Raw genomic sequence first — 22,500 nt, forward strand, 5'->3', positions numbered from 1 at the left:
TATTTATAAATAATCACGGAACTTTTAGTAATCTTTCAAAAAAGAGAAAAAGGAATCATTGGTCTTGATTCACTTCCATTTGTTGGAATGGCTGGTTGCTGGAGAGTGGCTGGGACCCCCACACAGCTCTGGAAGGACAAGTGTTGCAGGAGTGTGCAGCTGGGTGGTGACAGGGCAATACTGAGCCTTTGGAGACATAATCTTTCTCTTCCGCAGTCCGGTCTCCCTCTGCCTACAGATGGAACAACTGAGAGGCAGCAACCATCTGTAAGGCTATTAAGGGTCTCGGAGGCGAGACGCTGCCAAAGTCAGGCAAGCCTGCAATTATGGTAATGAAATCAGTCTCTGGGTAGAAGATAAGGGGAACATGCCCAGCAGTTTTGGTATTCCATTTGTATTCAGACTGGAGTCAAAGGGATTGCCTAAGCAAGACGTGCCCTACAATTTCTCCAAGCTGGGAATAAAAACAATTTCATGTTTTAAGCTATTACCGTCAATACGATTTCTTTTTCCAAAACCGTTGCTCGGATCCAAACAAAATAGACTTGTTGCCTGGCCAGGCAAGGAGTAGCAAAATACTAATTTACTCCAAAAACTATATCGATGACTAAATCTCAACAGCTCAGAGGTTTTTTTTTTCCCCCCCTTTAATTTCTGGCCACTGCCCCAATTGAATTAAACACAAAACAAAACAAAACCCGCCAAAAACAAAAAAACACACAAACCTTAGAATCCACCCTTCCCTACAATTAATAATGTGGAAATCTTATACTGATATCAAAAGAAGAACTCTAATCCTGAACCTGAAGTTTTATAGGCATCCAATTAAAGAAACTTAATGAGCATGATCAGTGGCTTCTTGGAAGGCGGGGATTAGTTTTATAGGTCCTGTTGCTCTCATTCTGTTTACATGTTCGTTAGCATCAAAGAATGGGTTGATAAAGATGCCTTAAACAATAATCGATGTGATGAGCTGAAGGTGTGGGAGTGAATACAGCAGATTTCCAAGCTGATAAAGATGCTAGACCTTACCATCTTTTCTCTTCCTTCATACACATAACTAAGGTGTCTCAGCATATTTATTTCTTCTGGACTTTTCCATACCATGAATCAAGATAGCACAAGCAAGAGAATGCTTTCAAAAGACCCGAGTCCAACTTCTGGCAGGATCTTCTCAGTGCCAAAAAAAAAAAAAAGAGAGAGAGAGAGAAAGAGAGTCCAAAATAGGTGCCAATTGGGGGGAATTCTGTCCAAAATTGGAAATGAGAATAAGATCCTATGAAGTGTTACTAGCTTCCTTCCTTCTCTTGATAGTTAAGACATTTCTTAGAAACAAACTCCTTACACTTAATCTGAAAAGTCTACCGGTTAATCAACTAATGACTTAGAGAAAACAGAAGTCTTAACCTTCTCAGCTCAGGAGAATCTTCTAGAATCTTTTAGCTTGGCCCTCTAAGCCTTGAAAGCTATGGTGACTAGGAAGGCATGGGTCAGTATTTCCCAGACAGGAATGTGAGCCCTAAGGTGAAGTGATTTCCTCAGGAGCGCAGAGCACCCAGGGACAAGAAAACAACCTCCAGTGAAAGGCCAAGATTACGCTCCCCCTTCCTTCCTTGACAATTGCTGCAGAAAGATAATCCCCTCCTCTCAGACTCACTGATGCCCCAGAAACAACTATGGCAACCCAGCTGACGGAGGTTAGTGCTCTGGGACTCGCAGCGTGCTGGCCCAGACATTCTTGCTTGTTCTCCACAAGTTATATTTGAAATTTAGGCACAGAAACCGGTGTGGAGAATTTATGTTCCTGAGGTGAAGAGAGCAAGGAAGACACAGAGCTGTCCCAACACAAGTTCTTGTGATTCCCCATTATTTTATACACGTTTCCTCTGTCATCTCAATCCATGGTCATCACCAACCTGCACCTACTTGTTTGGGGAAGCTTCCCATATACCTGTCCCTCTTGCTAGGGGCTTCACATGGATGCTCTTACTTCATCCTCACCACAACCCCCGCTTCTGTGCAGTATTGTAGGACAGAGGTACTCATGTATAGTATTACCATCCCCATTTTACAGACAAGGAAACTGAGGCATAGAGAGGTCCAGTAACTTGCAGGAAGCTGTCTATCATGGCCAAGCCCTCAGGACATTTGATCCCAAGCACAGGTCAGTGGGCTCTGTTGTTCATATTCTGGACAATATACCCCCGTAAGAATCTCCACCATATAGGCTTGTCCCCAGAGTTGTGTGTGAGGTCATGTTTTGGGCACAAAGACTCCCTGGTTCTTGGTTGGTCACAGTTGCCATTCTGAAAGTATTTTAGAGAGAAAGGAGAAAGGGAATAAAAAGTACAAGCACATACATTTGTAGGCCTGGGGCCAAGCCATCTGATTGTATCTTGTGGCCCTCCAGAGGCTGGTGGCCATGTAAATAAGTCTGTGCAAGGGGAAAAAAAAGATCTCTAGGTGACTATTTTAAGTCTCCCTCAGTGGGAAAAGAAGAAATCGGTATATTGATTGAAATAAATCCTGATCTCGATCCAGGAAAGAAATAATTGGTTGTGAACAGCTACTGTGGTAAGGAATTGATGGAGAAAGCCTAATAATGAGTTTATTTTAGAGACTTTTGTCTTTGTTATCTGACCATCAGCTGCAGACGGAAAACCCAGCCAACAAGTCTCAAGTTCGAGTCTAACTTTTCCTGGGAGAATTTCCTTTCTTTCCTGAATGACTGATTTATTTATTTTTAATGAAATCCGACTTCTACTATTGTTTCAAATTTAATACGGAGATTCGGTTCAGGACTTTGAGGCTGTGTCTTTCTAACTTGTGCCTTGTCTTTTCCCCACTCGCTTCCACGGCCCTAAGCGGGTCCTGCCTGGCTTAGAGGGGAGGGGGGTTTAAAAAAGCTCCCCCCCCCCAAGCTGGGCTTTTTAAAGCACTTCCCTTCCCCAAAGTTAAGAGGTCTAAGAGGGAGGTGACCCCTTGCCCGGGCTTGGCAGTGTCACGTTGGAAAGGTATGGGTTATTTGGCGGGAGGGACAGCAGACCCCAGACCCAGAGCGTGGGAAACTCTTTCAGACACTGGAGGGGATGGGGTGGGGGTGTTCAGAGAGAAGGTATTAAATTCCTGTTCAGCTCCCCAGCTTCAGTGAAGGACAGCTAGGTGGGGGCAAGGGGCAGGTTGCCAAGGGACGGGGGGAGACAAGGCCAGGGGCCCTGGCAGTGGAAGCCCCGTCACCTGTCTTCGCTCTGCTCCCCAGGGAGAGAAAATGCTTTCACGGCCCCGGAGGATCACTGGAGCTGTCTGCTTGGCTGAACCGCCCCGTGTCAAACGAGTGCATTTCAACAAAAGAGCAGTGCTGTAAGGAAGGGGTAAGGGCTGCCAAAACAGAACCCATCACCCCCTTTTAGAAAGCACCTCATCTTTTAAAGGACCACCAGGGAACTGGTTTACTCAAGTGCATTGGTGCATGGGGCTGCAGCGGCCAGTGCTGTGTGTGTGTGTGTGTGTGTGTGTGTGCGCTTGTATGTAAGCTTGCGTTCTTGTGTACGCACACTCACACACACTCACACACTGGCCTAGGCTGTGGCTCTCAGGGAGAGCAGCTGCTTCCTTCTTTTTCTGAACATCTTTCCAAGTGACTTTTGTGGTCTTGCAGAAAGAGAAGGCCAGAAACACAGCTCAATTTTCTTTTCTTTAGGGCCAACAGATCATAAGATCAATAAAACCTAGGCTGCTCCTGCCCCTCTCAATGGCCTGCCGGAGGCTAAACGGCCATGGGGATTGTGCAGAGCAGGAGTGGAGTGGCTTGTCTAGACAGTGGGCAGAAAGGTGGTCATACCTTAGACTTCATGGGCTTTGCACAATATTCTGATATTTGCAGCTATGGGGAAACCTAAGCTCTTGGGAGCTATGGGGATCTTTGCTGTCCAAAGGCCAACTCAGGAAAGGAACGAGGACATGCAGGAGCGCCCCTGTTCTCTTCCCGCCCTGTGCTCCAAGGTCTCCCTTTCTGAACCTGTACCTGAAGGCGAATTTTTGGTTCCCGTGCTGGGCAGGTGAGGTGGGGTGGTGGTTAGACAGAGTGAGAACAAAGCACTGACTGTTACTTTGCCCCTGTTGTAAGTCTATGTAAACATGTCTCAGAGGGGACACGGCAAAGAATTTCCACTTGTATCATCTTCGCAGTCATGCCTTACTGACAGTGCACAGGGAAGCTGCCTTCGATAAAAGTCCAAGAGGCTTTGCCAGACTCTCGTGTGGGACCTTCTCATAACTCACCTCCATTTAATTTCTGCCCTTTTGGCTCATTCTAGTTCTCTCCATATCCACCAACTCCAACAGCCCCTTGCCCTCAGGAAGCCAGGTGGAACTGTTCCAGAGTATTCTTTACTTCCCATCCAGCTAAACCACACAGATGAGGATGATTTAAAATGACCTGGAACCCTGGGTGCTCTAGTGACCTCATGCACAGATTGATCCATTGTGTGGGCTGTAGAAGGCCCAGACTTTACGGGTGCCCTGCCCTTTTTGGGAAAGGAATCTGGGTTTCTTAGGTCTGAGGATCTCAACCACTGTTCTTTCCTGACATTTAGGTCTATGTTTTAAAAAGGCCCAAGTGAGGTCTGGGGATTCCTAGGCTCACAGAATTATCTGGGAGAGAGACAGGGGATTCTGAGAAATTCTGCTCCAAATTTGGTTCTTAGGTAGAGCCCCGTGTACTTAGTAACTTTCCAATGAGAGGACACTCCCTGCAACCTTCAGTTCCCCTGCATCCAGGCATTTTCTTGTAACTTTACATAAGAAATTCCTTTTTTTTTTTTAAAAAAAAGGTTGTATTTATTTATTTGACAGTGAGAGAGAGAGAGAACACAAGCAGGGGGAGCAACAGGCAGAAGGACAGGGAGAGGGAAAAGCAGGCTCCCCACAGAGCAGAGAGCCTCATGCGGGACTCGATCCCAGAACCCTGGGATCATGACCTGAGCTGAAGGCAGATGCTTAATGATTGAACCACCCAAGAGTCCCTACATTCTTAAATCTACTACTTTAATAGCTCAATACTCAGCATTAAATCTCACAGTGACATTTCCCACCTGTGGGGGAAAAATGTGAGCCAGAGCAAGCCTAAAATTGCTTTGGACATGGCCTAAGCTCCCTTGGAGTGAATGTGGCCTGGTCCCAAAACCATATAATCTATAAAGAAGGGGGGAAAAAATCACTTCCTGCAGGTAAAGACCCAAGGGGGAGCACTGTCGAGTAACAGTAAGGAGAGGTCTGCACCTTTTTTTGCCAGTCCGCACCTCCCCCAAGTGAATCCTTTGTTCTTTAGCAGAGAGCCATGTAACCACTTCCTGGAGAAAGAACAGTGGAGTGAAAGGCCTGTTTTTCCATTTAATCAATTAGAACAATGCAAGACTCTCTGGAAATGTTAACAGGTGCATGCAGTGATTTCTGCACAAGGGTCGTCAAAAAGTGACTTCTGGAACATTTTTCATATCTAGATCCTTACCAGTATCCTGTTCTATTTCTTCCTGTCTATTCATACCTGTTCACAATGGAACAGAGCATTTTCCCCTCCTCTGTCTCCATGTTCCCTTTGGCACTGTCTTGGGTGGTAGCCGGGACCTTCATATCTATGTCATTCTTGGATGGAGAAGGTCATACAATTCTTACCTTCTCATAACCCTAACACAGTATTTTATACACAGTAGGGGCTGGTCAACATTCTAACTGGGGCGTATTCTCAGTGACATTTGTTAGCCGCTATGACACTGGCGTGATGAGCAGAACTCTGACCAACGAAATCTGATCTGGAAGGTGTCATGCAGAGAATGTTAGTCTTGAGAGAGGGAGAGTTAACTTAATTAAGGATCAACTGCTCTGAGGTCAGGTTCAGGAACTTTTGGCCTTGTAAGCTAATTGGAATTTGAAGCAGAGAGGAAGATTGAGAAAATGCTGCCCTTCCCCAAATGCAAAGAATGGAGAACAAAGTTCAAGGTGGACAGGAGCTACAATAGAGATGAGATTGCCTTGTTGACTAGTCCTCTTCCTTGGCTATCATGGGCACCATCTCTGGGAAGACACAGAGGGAAGTACAAGCAAAATTCAAAATCAAGAGTTTGTCTGTGAAACATGGATTGATAGGGTGAGTATTCTCAGGACAACCAGGAGACTAGATTTGAACTTCAACCACCATTTACTAGCCATGTAACCTTGGGCAAACCAAATAGGAACTTCTTAAGTACCTGCTGCATTACTGATTATGGAAAAAGGATGTGGGCTTCATCTCCTTCATGAGGGTGTTTGGAGTCAAACCAGATCAACATTTGCTTTGTAAAGCATATCTATTTCAGCATAGAGGAGGGTTGTTATTTTTAATCCCAGGTACCCTTTTCCCTAACCACCTATTTTCTTCAGCTTCATTCCAGCCCATCTTAGCGGTACAGACTCATGTCTCCCCCAGCTACTTCTGTTCTCACGTCCCTTCCTCTCACCCAACTTTCTGAATCAGATCTTTACATTTTAGAGCAATGAAGTGTTGCCACCTCCTGAAGGAATTGCTGGTGTCCAGGGCAAGCTAAGTGGGATTTGAGAGTGTGCCTTCCCCAGTACCTCTGAAATCATACTGTGCTTTGCCAAGTGAGCTTCCATGTTAAATTGGCCCTTCTCTATAGCTACCCTATTTTGTTAATTTCAGGGCATATAATTTTGTTTTGTTTGGGCATATCAACATCTCTGAGAGCAGGATGTATTGTAATCATTGCATTACATCGCATTACATTGCATTCAGTGTCATACTTGAATTATCAGTGTTTTCTTTCTTTAGTCGTGCATCAAATAATGGTGCATCTCCCAATGAAGGCTGTCACACAGATGCAATAAAACACTGGTCTTACAGAGATAATCTGATTGTCAACCAGAATCATAAGGGGCTAAGAATACAAGTGCGGTAAGGCAGTGGTTGCTTTGACATCAGATCAGGACACAAAGAGATAGGTTCTTTCAACTTTCAAGCATTACCTGGATATTTGGATTCTGCCCATTGATGTCAGCTTTGGAAAGATCTGGAAAGTTTGGGAGATCAAGGAGAAAGGATCTGGGGCCATCTCTTTGCAGTGAAGGATGCCCAGGCTCTTGCCGGAATCGCTGTCTGGGGAAGGGTTGGTGTGCAGCCTGGTGGTCCAGATGTTCCCCGGCTGCTTCTTTGGAGAAAGGAAAGCTCGTTTCTGATGCAGTGTCACTTTCCATGTGGAGGTTATTCTAAAACAAATAAACAAGCAAAGGAACAAATAAACAGGAGGCACGTGATTTGAGAATACCCCCTCCCTTAACAGTCCATTAAATTCAAGAGCAAAGACAATGCTAGTGGCTGGAATTAAACCAGGATGGTATTCCCAATTCATCTTCATTTCCCTTGGTTTAATTACTCCATCTTCAAAAAGCCAAACCATCAGGGAACTTTTCCCAGCCTGCTGCTCTGGAATTTTCTGAGAGCTAAAGTGTTATGGGATATTTATTAAACATTGAAGCACATCAACACAAAAGTGCTATTTTGAAGGAGAATGGGTTTTCATTCAGAACTGGAATCAGAGGATGATTTCCTTCTCATAGCTTCAATTAATTAATCACTCTGGCATTAGTTACAGCCCCCATGTCCAGAGTTTGTTTCTGTGGTGCATGTCATGGAACAAAAGATCTGACCAAACTGGATAAAATGTTTGAGCCAAATCATTGACTATAACCAACCAACCAACCAACCATCCATCCATCCATCCATCCATCCATCCATCGGGTCAACAAGTGTCAACCACATTCTAGGCATAGGAGATAGAGCCACGGACAAGACCTGGGCCCTATTCTCTTAATATTTACAACTAATTGAGGGAACAAAATAATAAATATGACAAAATCAGATCAGAAATTGGTGACCGGTGAGAAGAAAGAACATGATGGAGAATGGCCAGGGACAACCTTAGACAGGTTGCTGGGAAAACCTCTTTGGGAAGGCAAGACCTGAACACCTGCTGCAACCTCGGGAGGAACATTTTCACAGAAGAAACAGCAAGTAAGACAGTCCTAAGCTGGGGATGAATTTGGTCCCTTCGTGGGATGGAAAGAAGGCCAGTGAGGCTGGTATGGAGTGAAGGAGGGAAGATAATATGTGATGAAGGAAAAGACGGGGATAGCCAAAGAAAGAGTGACAAGAAGGCATTTTTAAATTTAATGCCTTTATTCTGAAAAGTTCAAGTCTGTTGTTTTTCCCAGCTAGTAAAAAATGTCTCTATTTAGTTGTCATTCGGGAAAAAATTTTGTAGTGATTGAAGAGTGTAGAAGTTGCTGGACCTTTTTCCCAAACCAGCCCTTCTCCTCCTCTTGTTCTCCTTGGACCTCTCTTTGGAGCTTTCCTCCATCCCTTCAGGGATGGCATTTTCATGTTTACTGGAGAAGAGAGATGTAGAGATAGAATTTCACCAGCGTTTGGGTCAGTGGTTAATGCTCTTGTTATTCTTGGGCATGTTTCGGGGTTTCGGAGTGTATATTCTAGCACACTGTCTCCACATGCACTCCCTGCCCCCACCGCGGTGCCTCTGACCCAGCCAAAGGGTTACATCTAGTATCAAAACACTCCTGACTCCAAGTACCAAAGGTCAAGAACGGCCAGAGAACGAAACACATGCAGTAGATAAATATCTTCTTAGTTAATCTGAAGGCATGGATCTTTCCTATATCCTTTAAACAGAAATGCTGAGGAACAAAAGTGCTGGTGCAGAGACCACCTCCGCTGAAGATGCCAAGAGGGCAAGGGACCACCAGTCTGCACACCAACCCTTCCTCAGCGATTCCAGCAAGAGGCTGGGGCACCCTTCCCGGCAAGTGCAAGACAAAGATAGCCTGTCTGCTCTTTCCTCTTTAAAGCATGCAGTTAGAGAGTTACACGGCGGGGAGAAGCTGAATGTTCGTCATCGTGTTTTTGCTTGCCCTTGGTTTTTGCTAAAGAAATGTGGCCAAGGGCAGTGCCTTTGTTCACCTTTCCAGCCACCTCTCTGCCATGGTTTTTGTCTCCTGGCACATCCTCGTAAAGGGAGTTGCCCTGGCATTCCCTGGGCATTGCTCAACGCAATGAGGGCCAAATGTATTATGCTGAGACTGAGCCCAGCACAGGGAGGGGGGGAGGGGAGGAGAGCAGGGGAAGGAGAGAGAGAGAGAAAGGAACATGCTAAATCTTCTCTCAACATGAGAGTTCTGTCTATCATAGTCCAAGGGGAGAGAACTGAAGGCAATTGCTGTCTTCTTCTTCTTGCTGGATCCCCTACTTTAAAACATCTCCGGCAGCATTAGTGAGCATAGTTGGATTCTCATGGAGAACTTCTTGCAGAGAAATTTGTGAGTGCAACTCTCGGAAGGGGACCAAGGCTTGCTTGCCAATTGCTTCAGGGATTTCCTGCAAATCCAACCCTAACTTCGTTGTAGTAACTGGGACACAATGCTTAACTGGGTTAAAAATGGAGTTCTCCTTCCTTTACCTGTGGTGACATAAACTTTCTACTCTTAAAACTCACATTTTAGGAGAAGAGATAGGAAATGTTATTTGGCATTTTGTTTAGATGGCTGAAAAACCAAAGACAATCTGATTGGTTTCTTGGTCTGACTCTGGAATTTCTCAGTAGGAGATTGACCACCACGGAGTGATCCTGGCTTAGCCATGAACCAAGAAAACCCATTAAACTCTCTGTGGCTCAACAATCCTCCATGTAAAACAGCAGATAATAAGGAGAGTCCCATGTTGTCCCAGCAGGATGGTCAAGACAACTCAGTTGGGTTATCTCTACACATTAAAAAAAAAAAAAAAAAAAAAAAAAGAGAGAGAGAGAGAAGTGTAGAGTTAGGGCAATCAGCTGGTCAGCTCAGGCCACAAGCTGCTCTGCCGGGAATAGACTGGGGCTAAAGTATGTTTTGGCTTGAGTTCTGCACACAATTGTGGCATTTCTCCATCTTTTCCCAATCCCCCCCACCCATGTCCCAAACAAGCTTTGGGTTCACAAAGCATTTGGAAGATGGGAAGTAATAAAGAAACACTAATCACAATCTCTGAATATCTGAATTCCTCTTGCATCTTTATCAAAACATATTTAACTGGAAACCTTGGCTCCCTGCAGTGGCATGGCCCCAAATTTCCAGAAACTGGACACCCTAGGATAGGGGAAGGATGTCTTACAACATCTCATATAAAATGAAACTCCACTTTATTCAACCAATAACAAGATCTGGGAGTAGCCATTATTTTGAAATCTCGATTTTACATCTTGGGTGATAGGCAGCAGACAGGATCTGCTAACAATGAAGGAGAAAGCCTTTTCTTAATCTTTCTCTCGGAGCACACGGCTCATCTTCCTTGCAGAGAATCCCCCTCACCCCCCCACCCCAGGTCTTGGTTGATGGCCATCCCTCCATCTAGATCAACGAGTTCACCCGCCGAGTGCCCTATTTAAGTTATGCTACCAGAGTGAAGATTCTCAGGAAGGGTGGGTCGCAAAACGAAGATCTTCCAATAGTTTGCGTTTTGTTCAGAAAAGCAAATGCCCCTTCTGGAAGGCACTCTTCTGGGAAAGTCCAGGAGCTGAAGACAGGAAACCTCACCATATTTTCTGAGGTGCTGCACAATTCATTTTGTCTCAATTCACATGACATGAGGAGGTCGGCTTAGCTTGAGAAAGCATTTCTTCACCCACCATGTGTGTTTGAGGGGATCATCAATCAGTGCTGCAGCTCCGGCGGCACTGTTATCTCTGGAGTTGGGATTACCAATAAAAAGAGGAGCCGAGGGCGCCTGGGTGGCTCAGTGGGTTAAGCCGCTGCCTTCGGCTCAGGTCATGATCTCAGGGTCCTGGGATCGAGTCCCACGTCGGGCTCTCTTCTCAGCAGGGGGCCTGCTTCTTCCTCTCTCTCTGCCTGCCTCTCTGTCTACTTGTGTTCTCTGTCAAATAAATAAATAAAATCTTAAAAAAAAAAAAAAAAAAAGAGGAGCCGAAGCACTAACACTGTTCTATGGTTTACATACAAACTCTGCTCAAGAGCTGAGGCAGGCATCTACAGTGGCCGAATGATAGAGCTACTGCTTAACACTCCCCATCCTTGTGCGTACAGCCTGTCCCGTCCCTCTGTTATTTTACTACTGTTTTTATCTAAAACGGGGGGGGGGGGGGTAGGTAATAATAAAATGTTAGCAACAATGATAAAATAGTAAAATGGGATGGGGCGCCTGGGTGGCTCAGGTCATGATCTCAGGGTCCTACGATGGAGCCCCGCACTGGGCTTTCTGCCTACTTGGGATCTCTCTTTCTCTGTCAAATAAATAAATAAAATCTTTAAAAAATATAATAAAGTGGGAACCGTGTATTTTGCCTTAGATGGGAGTATTGTGGCAGATATTGCAAATATGCCTACCCAAAATGCAAAAATGCCTACCCAATTCTATTCCCCTATTCTATTTAATTATTTTTACTCGGTATTTGTTTCAGGTGGCAAGGTAGTGGGCTAAAACTACATTTCCCAGCATCCACTGCAGCTGGGAGCGACCACGTGATGCAGTTCCACCCAATGAGATGCACGTAGACGATGCTGGATGGGACCCCTGAGTGGGAGGTGGTCAGTTTACCTTTTGGCCTTTCTCTCTCCTACTTTCTCCCACCTGGAGTACAGATACCAGTGCTTCAAGTGAAACGAGGCTGCTGGCATGCGTGAGGTTGAAGGCTAGTCTCTAAAGCTGACTGAACGGAAGGATAGGGGAGCCTGGGTCTGGGATGGCATGGTAGAGCCGTCATAGGAATCCTGGACGGGTGACCTCAGAACTTCTTTTACGGAAACCCCAAGTATTAATGTTACCGTTGACAACGCTGCAGCACGAGTGGCAATATTCCCTGTTGTGACTCTAATATTAGAGCTGTGACTACCAATGGAAAGGGAAACGCCCTGTTCAGTGAAGTGACTCAAAGCTGGGCGCTCTGTTCTGGGCAATGAACACAACTCACAGGGCAGGGCAGTTAGTGAGTCTATCATGGCAGACTCCACAGCGGCAGTCAGGTTACATATGCAGCTCTGCCATCTCTGCCCATCCCCAGACCTTTACAGAGTCTTCTCATTGTTTCAGCATCTATGTATTATATTTCTCAAATGTATTACTCCCTGTATAATGTAACATTCCTTTTATTTGTTTAAAACGCTATCATTAAATTTCAAGGAGTTTGCTCTCACTCAAGGAAACCAGAGCTCCTTGGACAAATGGCCGGCTGACTGCAGAGCTTGGGCAGGGAAGTAAGTATACGCGAGTTTGGGATACTTAGATGCACTGGAAGATGGGGACGCGTTAGTGGCAAATGGTGTCCTCTGAAAAGAACACAGGAGCCAGCATGAAGGGTCCTCACTGCACAAAGATTAAACAATTTGGGTGTCAAAACAAAGTTTGTCATTCACAATGCACATAGAATCTATGTAAGTCCATGAACTTAGGATGATACTCACAAAAGAAAGCACGAAAAACTATTACCACCATTTGAGGTAGAGATTATAAAACTCCTTACTTGAAACCTTGGTGTTAAAGAAAAAGTTTGCCTGAAGAAATGATGTTTGAGCCGAGACTGTAGAGGCAAGCAAAAGTGAAGTGGGTGAAGCAGGTGCAGAGCACAGAGCAGAGGGGGAGGTGGGTTAGCAGACACCGCAATCCTGGCAAAGCAAATGGGTACAGACTCCCCGGCGCGTGGAGGGGCCTGGCAGAGAGACCCAAAGGGCATCCAAGCTGCCAAGGGACCACTCTACAGTCTCAGTAAGACATTGTGGAATTAAAGAATATAAATGTCAGGTCCAGCACAGAGATCTCAACCCCTTAGCCTTTGGTCTGAAAGCTTTCTGTTATAGTGCTGTGATTTTCCGCCAGGCCACCACTTCCCTGGTGGCATTTTCTGGGTCATTTGGAGGCTTCTGAAGCTATGTGGTGCCGGGATCTGCTCCCTCCTCCCAACTCTCAGCAGCTGGTCCTGAATGCCCCTGGGAAAGTTCTACCAACATGAACGGAGAAGAAAAAATGTCTCTCATCTGTAGACTGGGGACAGTTTCTAAGATGATAAGCCCAGAAGCTTTATCATTTGTGTCCTTTCTTCCCAGGACATCACTCCCCCAACCACCCTCTGGCCATGGCATGGCGGGAGCCGCTCATTCTGGCCATCCTCGTGATGAACAAGGCTGTCACAGCCACAACAAGGTCAAAGTGGTCACAACGTTCAGAGTTTCCAGCTGGCTATTTGGCACAGGCAGAGGGAGAGGGACACAGAGCAAATGAGGGTGTTCAGCTCAAGGGGAGGCAATCAAGGAGTGGAAATGGGGGATGGGTCCACCTTTGGGAAAAGCCTGCTAAGCATTATTGTCCCAGTCTGTAAATAGGCACCTGCCCTATCCTGCAAACATCTCCCAAAGGCTGGTATGTGGGAGGAAAAATGGCTTATCTGACCATTTCCAGAACTTCCAGAAGAGGCACAAATTGGTGGCTGGCTAGGAGAGTTTTAGTGCTTTTTTTTTTTTTTCCCTCCTTTAAAAGGCTGTGGTAACCATTCCCAGATTAACACAACCAGGCAGACTTCTTGGAGGCAGACGGGATGGCAAATTTCTGGAGGGCAAAGCACACGCATATCTGCGATCTCAAAGCCCACACCCTCCAATTCCACAAGCTCAGGGGGCACCCAATAAGTACCAGTTGATGATAATGATGGCTACGGGCCTAGTTAGATTTCATTTTAATTAGGCTCAGGCTACAGGCCTCATTACCCCTACTGTGGCTTTTATGTGGGATTCTGAAGAAAAAAACAATCTAGGCATCGTCTATTGAAGATATTAAAGAAGATATTATTAGCAATGCTTTTGGTCTCATAGACTTTGAACAACAAACAACAGAGATTATAATTAATGTCGCTGCAGCCTCTCTCCTGAAAACATACTAACAATATAGCTAATTAGCAATATGTCCTCATTTGGGGCTGGACATCTGCATATTATTATCGACAATGCTTGTTTCCTTTTTCCAGATTAAAGGAAGCCATACTGCACCCAGGCACATGGCCATGCTCCTTTCACATGAAAACACTCCGTTTTTCTTCTACCCACGATAAACACACTCAGAGCTTTATCTGCACTAGGCATCGATTTTTGTCTGGAACGCTTCCACGCATCTAAAAATAAGTTCAAGAATGCCACTGGTGGTATTTCAAAGGGAAGAGCAAAAGTTCCCTGTTTGGGGAGATAAAAGAAAAAAAAAAGGGCACCGTGATTATCGTTACACATGATTGGGGCACAAGCGCTTCTAGGAAGAGAAAACCAGAATAAGCAGAATGAGTTTCAGGCAGCGAAGTAGGCTTTCTCAGGGGGGTGCACGTGCTCTTAGGGCTCGGGCAGACCACTGTAGGGGTGGCAGGAGGGGGTGATGGAAGGTCATTCTGTGAAGCGCCGGGAAGAAGCCAGCAGGACCCACGGGTGAAGATGCAGATGACCAGGCTGACCACCTTCTGCTCTCTCTGTTCGGGTGTGATGGTCATCGCTCCCCTTCAACATCAGTGGCTTTCTTTAACAGCAAGCATGAAAAGGGAACTTCCTGGCAAAGGGGAAAGGGCCAGAAGTCTGCTTCATTCTTGGCTGTGGCAGCCTGCAGATGACCCTGGGAGCGAGTGACACAGGTATACCACGTTTCAAGAATGCAGGGGTGTAGCATCTCGGTTGGGAATGAAGCCTTCTGTTGAAAGCCTGACGAATGGCTGAGGAATCTTACGTTACAGGGGCAGAATGTATCGCAAGAATGTTTATTTTAGGGCTTGGGAATGACCTGGCCGATGATTTCAGGCGAGGCTTTAGAAAGCATGAAGAATGGTCAACTAGTTGCATTTGAGCAATGGTTCCACGGGGGATGGGGCCAGCCACCCACCCCTGTGCTTCTTCCTTAATGGAAGGCTCTTGGGGCTGGCTGGTAAAATGGATGTCAACACCCCACTGGCTTGTCTCCGATACTTGTATAAACAGCTTTGATCTTGGAAATGTGTGTGTTATTTGTGATTTTTCAAGTTGTGTTTTCTCCATTGCTGGCCAAGAAAACAGAGTGGGAACTATCCAGGACCCATTCCCTTTATGTCCTGTGAGGCTAAAGAATGAATAGAAGTGAAACACAAATTATTCTTTCAAGTCTAAGAAAACATGTAAGAAGTAGAGCTCAAGGATTTGAAGCCAATTTGCCCAAAAGAAACCTACACCCATCATCTAAAACATCTCTGCGAATGTAAGGGGATGGAGAAACTATATTTTCCAGAACCTTCCTCAGAGGGAATGGTGGAACTGTGTAGAAGGCCCACTTTGATGAGTCCCTTTTGGTGTGAGACAAAACCTACTTAAGGCTAAGATAAGGGGAGGTTTTATCTGCTGAGAGAGCTGTCGCAATTTGAGGGCAGAGCTAACCTTCTCAGAGCTGCAGAGAACAGACCAAGGGTGGCCACCAGGGGGCCCTTTGGCCACGTGGGGGCTTAGCTTCCCCTCTGTGTCAAATTTTGAGCAAATTTTTCATGAGTCTGGATTACTGAGGGTTTTTCAAGTTGTGATTTCTCCATTTGTAGCAAAGAAAACAGAGTGGGAAGTGTCCAGGGCCCATGTCCCAGCACCCAATTTGAAGAGGCACCAAATTATTAACGTGCCTAAATGGCCCAACTATCTAAGTCGTCCCTTGACCAAAGCGGGAAGTTGTCAACCAGGACAAGAAGATGCGTGGAACGGGGAGCTTCCAAGGCCCAGGTCAAGGCTGGTGTTCTGCTGTTGAGAGGCAGAACCAATGTTAAGAAGCCAGCCTGGGGTTGGAGTGACCCTGGGGACCCTTGCCTAGATTATTATTTTAAGCAAGATGGGTTTCTTTTAACACCCAAAGTCAAGACCCTTCACTGAACCCTACCATAGATCTCTGCTCCAAGTACCTCCAAAATAGGTTTTAAAGGGAATTGGAACTTTACCTCAAAATCCTGGAAAAGGGTTCATGGTATTGTGGGAGGAGCCTGGGCCTGGAGGTACGAGGCCTGGTTCTGTGTCCTAGCATTGCCCCTCTCTGGTTTTGTAAGCTTAGGCAGGTCACTGTACCTTTGTGCCTGTGGTTTGCAAAAATGTCTGCAAATACTTTCTTAATATCCAGGCCTTGGGTAGCTGCTTCCCACACTCTTGTTGTGCGTGGCCACGTGATTTACTTTGGCCAATGAAAAGTGCTTGTGTATTGGGGCTTGTCTATTTTTGTTACTCTTTGTAATCCCAAAACCACCGTGTGAAGAGGCCTGGGCTAAACTGATGATGAGATACATGTGGAATGGAGACAATCCACCCCAATCAGCCAGCCAATGACCAGCCACTCAGATGGAGACTATCCTAGACCACCCAGCCCTAGGTGAGTCAACCCACAGACTCATGAAAAAGCATCACTGTTTGCAGTTTTAGGCTAATGAATTCAGAGTGGCTTGTTATACAGCAAAAGCTAATAATTTAGGGCCTCAGTTATTTCTTCAACAAAGTGGGCATGGTAAGGTAGGGTGGGAACTCCAAAAAAACAAAACAAAACAAAACAAAACCAAAACAAAAAACACAATCCTCCGTCTATCCAGTTCTGACATCGTTGGAATGGAACCCTCAAGAGACACTAGTCCTGGAGAAAAGAATTTTCCAACAATGTAAAACAAACAAACAAACAAACATGTTATACCAAGTGCTTGAAAACATCAAATTGACATGGGCAGATGAAACAAAAACCTGATGGTTTCAAATATCTAAAATGTAACTACTATCTCCAGTTGCTAGAACACCTTCACCTTCTCCACCTGCTGAGGCCAAGCCTGGTGAAATCTGTTGGAAAACAACCCCCTGCCTACTGCTTCCGTCAATTACGTGTGCGGCTTTGTTAACGGGCCTAATGCCAGTTTTTCAAAGATTTGGACCTGAGATTTAACAGTTCTCCCCTCTCACTTTCATGATGCACCTGTATAGCTCTGTGGGCTGCCAGAAACTAGCAAATGTCCATTTATTAGGGAACCCCTACTGACACTATAAAACAATTACAGAGCTATCATAGACCAACTGCAGCCTGAGGTGCAGAGAAAGCTGCACGCCATCAGGACTGGCTCCCTTTCCCACCTGCCCATACAGATTGTTCTTATTTGGGCTGCTGGTCTGTTCTCCCAGGGAAACTGTTTGATCCCTAGGCGGAGAGCTGGCAGACCAGGCGATTGTGGTCCCTCGGCTTAGCTTGGCTAACCTTTCTCTATAAATGGTTGGGGTGTTTGTTCCTTTCGTGGATTTGCTCAAGAACACTTGCTGGGCACCTACTTTGCGCCCGGTACTCTTTGGGCGGTAAGACAATTCAGTAGCCCATCGCTTGTGAAGGACAAATTATCCAAAGCTTGGAAATAAAGCAAGAGGATGTCTGCAGGTCTCTTGGTTCCTATCAGGGCTCAGTATGACAGGCCCGTTCAAGAAGATCTAATTCTCTAGGCCAAGGTAGCTTTGTTTCACCTATTATTTACTACTGACTAGGGCCCAGACTGAATATTACATGGTAACTTGTACATTTTCACCCTGTAGAAATACAAATAGGTATTTTTTGTTTGTTTGTTTTGGGGTTTTTTTTTTTTGGCCCGGTAGAAAGAACTCGTTAAAAATTCTCATCATGGGGTGCCTGGGTGGCTGAGTGGGTTAGACCACTGCCTTTGGCTCAGGTTGTGATCTTAGGTCCTGGGATTGAGCCCCACATTGGGCTCTCTGCTCAGCAGGGAGCCTGCTTCCCTTCCTCTCTCTGTCTGCCTCTCTGCCTACTTGTGATCTCTGTCTGTCAAATAAATAAGTGAAATCTTCAAAAAAAAAAAAAGTTCTCATCATAAGAAAAAAAACTATAACTATGTGAGGTGACGGATATTAACCAAACTTATTGTGGTGATCATTTCACAATATAACCATATATCAAATCATTGTGTTGTGCACTTTCAACTTATGCAATGTTATATGGCAATTGTGTATCAATAAGACTAGCAAAAAAAAAAAAAAGGAAACAATAACTGAAAGCTGAAAGCTTATTGATTTATTGCCCTATGGGACATTAACCAGTTTTATTTCTAATTTACAAATTTACATCCTTATGATTTTCTTAAGGGATGTTTTAAATATGTTTTCCTCAAGTCCTCTGACCTGGCCTTAGCAACTGACTTCCCTTATTAATTAGTTAAATTAATTTTTGACATGAATTCCTTTCATATTTGTATTGGACTCATGTTTTTAACATTATAAAAACCATATTCAGACAGTCTTATTTCTTCAAGGACTCTAGACTCTATTGGGGAAGTTAAGAAATGCTTATGCACACGCACAGAAATGCAAAGTGGAAGTGGAAAATTCCTTAGGAGCGGAAGCTTTCAATGTGAGGAAGTAAAAGGATCCAGACTCTTACTAAAGACTTCAACTCACCATGTATTGACCCTTTTACATCACCATATTATGTTCTTTTACTATCTCTGAAAGACCCATACGGGTCCCATGCAGCAGGAAGCTGAAATGAGTATGGAGAAGCATGGTTTGTGACCAGGACTTCTCTTGGGATTTCTCCTCTGAGGAAGGGCCAGGGACAGAGCGGAGGTGGGGGTGGAGGGTTGGGAGGTGGAGGGGGGTGGGGAGATGGGGATGGGGTGGGGGTGTAAGTTCACGTGCCAATGGGCACCCACACTAATTTCAACCATTTTATTACCTCCCTGCACCCATAAAATTTCCTACTCTGACCCTAGAGAAAGAAGGCAACACCCAATATTGTTCTTGATAAAGACAATTCTCTCAGTAGAATTCACTCAGGGAGGTGAGGTTCAGGAAAAGAGGACAGCAAGGTTCTCAGCTTTCTTTCGGGGGACAGTCATGAAGGGGGCGGTTTGCAACAGAGAACATGCTTCCAGGTTTACTGCCCTCTCCAGTATAAACACCATGATGTATCAGTCTGAATCTGGGCAGGAAATGGATGGCACTGAGATACTGGGTGGCCAGGGAGAGCTTAATATAGGAACAATTTACAGATGTCTGATCAAAGACACTGGAAACCACCAATGATACTGCAGTACCCAGGGCCAGTAAACCCAGGGTGATCTTATAGCCTCAGGCCTGAAGAGGTGAGGAAAGAGAGAGGTCACCATTATCCAAAGTAGGAGGAAGAGCGTTGCGTGTGGGTGTGTTGGGGCCGACGGGGCTTGCTAAATACGGCCATTTCCCTCTCCTCTTCCCCTCATCTGCTGCCCCAGAGCAAGGGAGCCTGTTGCTGTAATACATGCAGCTCAAGGACCCGAGGCCTAAATTGGGATGGAGGAGGGCAAACCTGGGTCTAGAGATAGACGAGAATATATAGGGCACACGGGACATGTCTGGGAAAACCAGGTGATCACTTGTACCAGGCATTGGATGTTAAACTGAATCTTCACAACATCCATTTGAAGTAGCCATGAGTACCCGAATTCCAGAGATGAGGAAGGGGAGTCAGAAAGGTCCCTAGCTGGTAAGTAGGTTCCACAGCCCTGTCCCTCCCACTGACGTTCTGCTGTCCTAATTCTGCAACCCCCTTCCCCAGAAGGTGCTCTGGAGACTAAGAGGCTCTGCAGCCCCTTGAAGTCCCCATCCCCCCCACTGAGGCTTGTCCAGGGGTAACGAGGGGTAGGGGTTCCCAGGGGGCTGGCTCACAGCTGACCTACAGCACACTATTGATTTCATCCTCAACTCGGCTCCCCCACTTTGTTTGGTGGGGTGTCCTGGACTCCTTTTCTTAGGAAAACTCATACTAGCCCATTGCCCTTTGACTTGGGCAGTCTGATTTTATACATTAAGAGATATGTAATATATACTTATAAATATATATTATGTATAACTTGTATTTCTAAACATGTTAAATATTACATATAAAATTTATATTTATAAATTAAAAATATATTTATAAATATATACATTGATATATAAATAATATTTTATGTATAATATAAATATATAAATATATTTATTAATATAAACATAATATTTATATTTATATATAATATATTTATATATTTATAAAATAAGATTTATATTTATAAAGAAATATACATATAAATACACACACACACACACACACATATACATACACATACACTGCACAAGTTGAGAACGAATGGGCTAGTATGAGTTTTCCTAGGAAAATAAGTCCAGGACTCCCCCTACTAAACAAAGTATATATTTAAATATGTATATATATTCATATATAAAATTATATGTGTATATATATATATATATAGAGAGAGAGAGAGAGAGAGAGAGAGGAGATAAAGTAAGAATGGAAGGCACATGGGGCGCCTGGGTGTCTCAGTCGGTGAAGCATCTGACTCTTGGTTTTGGCTCAGGTCACCACTTCAGGGTTGTGGGATCTGCCTCCCATGTCAGGTTGTGCACTCAGTGGATAGTCAACTTAAGGTTCTCTCACTCTCCCTCCGACCCTCCCCCTTTGCTCTCCTCTCTAAAAAAAAAAAAAGAGAGAGAGAGAGAATGGAATGGTGCATGGTACTTTATGCAAACATTGTGGCAGCTCTTCAGGGGGCCAGATGAAGCAAAGAACAGACAAAACAGGTCACCAAGAGCCCAGCCTCAAACATGTGTTGCATTGGATATTAGTGTCTGGTGCCACTGCATTCTTCCTCCTGCCTGCTAAACATTTAGGATGAACTTTGAACGTGGCAGGGGCCCCATGACTGGCCATCCACAGTAGAACGTCTAAGGAAAATGCAGGCATAAAACAGTCACAGAACGAAACACGACAGAAGCAAGAAGAATGAACCGAGTACAGCCACACCTAAGAACATAGATGAAGCTCACAAACATGGTAGCAAGCAAGTCAGATACCAAATACACAAAACATACGATTGTATTTATAGAAAGCTAAAATGCAGGCAGAATGGACTGGTGCTGTTAGAAGTTAGGACAGCTAGTGACCAGAAGGGAGTCCATGCTTTTTGGGAGGACGGGCTATGCTCTACTTCTTGGTCTGGGAGTTGGTCACGCAGTATGTTCACTTTGTGAAAATTGATTGAGATGTGCTCCCGATGTGTGATCTGTGCTCCCTCTGGTGTGTAGGTGACTTAGATGCAAAACTTACATAACCACCAAAAAGCCAAAAGAAAAGAAGACAGAAGGAATCATGGGAGAAATGGCCATTGGCAAGATCAAGGATATTTTTTAAAGATGCAGCACTTCTGTATTATTGCTATTTTCTGAATAATAAAGGGTGCAGGGAAATCCAGCTTTTGCAAAAAGAGGGACTTTGCCTTGCCAGCAAAGTCTTCCTCTTAACACTTCCCTGTGGCTCAGTTTTCTCACCTGTGAAATGGGGAGCATCTCTGTGGTAAACACGGGTCTTTTCTCCCCTTCGTGACTCCTTTTCCTCATTAACCTTTCTAGTATCACAGGTATCTATCTTTTCTCTCGATGGTTCCTGCTCAGGCTCAGCTCCTATCTTCCCTAGTTGTAAGCACTCCTCCTCCTCCTCTGCCGCCTTTTCAGCAATGCCTTCTCTGTGCTAGCCTTGTCCAAACAGTCAACTCAGAGCCTCCCAAAGCTCCCCACCAGCTGGGTACAAGCTTTCTGCCTCAACTGTATGGATGAGAAAATGGAGTGGAGAATGTCACCAAAGTCACTTGGCTCATAAAGGGTCCAGCTGGGGCTTACGCACCTGTGAACCCAGCTGAAGGTGTTAATGCTGGATGGTGGACACAGGAGATGGCAGCCTGCTGTTGGCTGAAGCCACGGGGAAGGACATTAACCACCCCGGCGCATAAGGAGACGGATCAGGACACGGAGAGAGAACCTAGAACCTAGAACCAGGCTGCAGCCTCTCCAAAGATGCCTACCCTTCAGAAACAAGGGAGTGGTCTGTGCTTTAGTCTTTTGAATTTTAAAGCCATTTTATCTCCCCAAGCCCCTCTTAACACAGTCTGTCCTGAGAATCATCACACCAGACCTTCCTGGCAAGAGTGGGGCACAAGACAGGTCTGGGGATTTGGCTCCCTGTGTTGATGGAACATGATCCTGGGGATCCTTGGGGAGGAGGTGGCATGTAAAAGGGCTTCTAGCCTGGGCCTAGCGTATGGGATTTCAGACTCCCAGCCTGGGGCTCTTCCTATTCAACTGGCTGCTTCTGTGGCATTGCTCTTGTCCAACACAGTTTTCCATGACAGAATCACAAAAAGTTAGCCTTTTCCTTTAAAACTGCCGTCTTACCAAAAAAATCTGGAAAGAGCCTCTGAATAAGTGGATGGAGGGGTTAGATGGACGGATGAATGAACAGGATGGATTTCAAAGCCCCATAGGCGTGGGCATAGCTGAATCACCCTACCTCCTTGAGAATATGTTATGGTCCTGGGATGTTGGGAGAATGAACAGAGGCTCTGGCAGAGGTGG

At 45.2% G+C, this 22,500-nt stretch overlaps 1 protein-coding gene across 3 annotated transcripts in view; it reads right to left on the minus strand.

Annotated features, from left to right (window-relative positions):
- ISM1 (isthmin 1) overlaps nt 1-22,500 on the minus strand; it is a 76,404-nt gene that overhangs the window by 19,873 nt on the left and 34,031 nt on the right. For all 3 annotated transcript variants that reach the window (XM_082745750.1, XM_082745748.1, XM_082745749.1), the window contains exon 2: nt 7,021-7,260. In XM_082745750.1, the coding sequence (XP_082601876.1) occupies nt 7,021-7,248 (228 nt within the window). In that variant the 5' untranslated portion in view covers nt 7,249-7,260. The remainder of the gene's footprint in view (nt 1-7,020; nt 7,261-22,500) is intronic.

This window comes from Mustela nivalis (genome assembly GCF_964662115.1).
Source record: "Mustela nivalis genome assembly, chromosome: 8".
NCBI classification, from domain to species: domain Eukaryota; kingdom Metazoa; phylum Chordata; class Mammalia; order Carnivora; family Mustelidae; genus Mustela; species Mustela nivalis.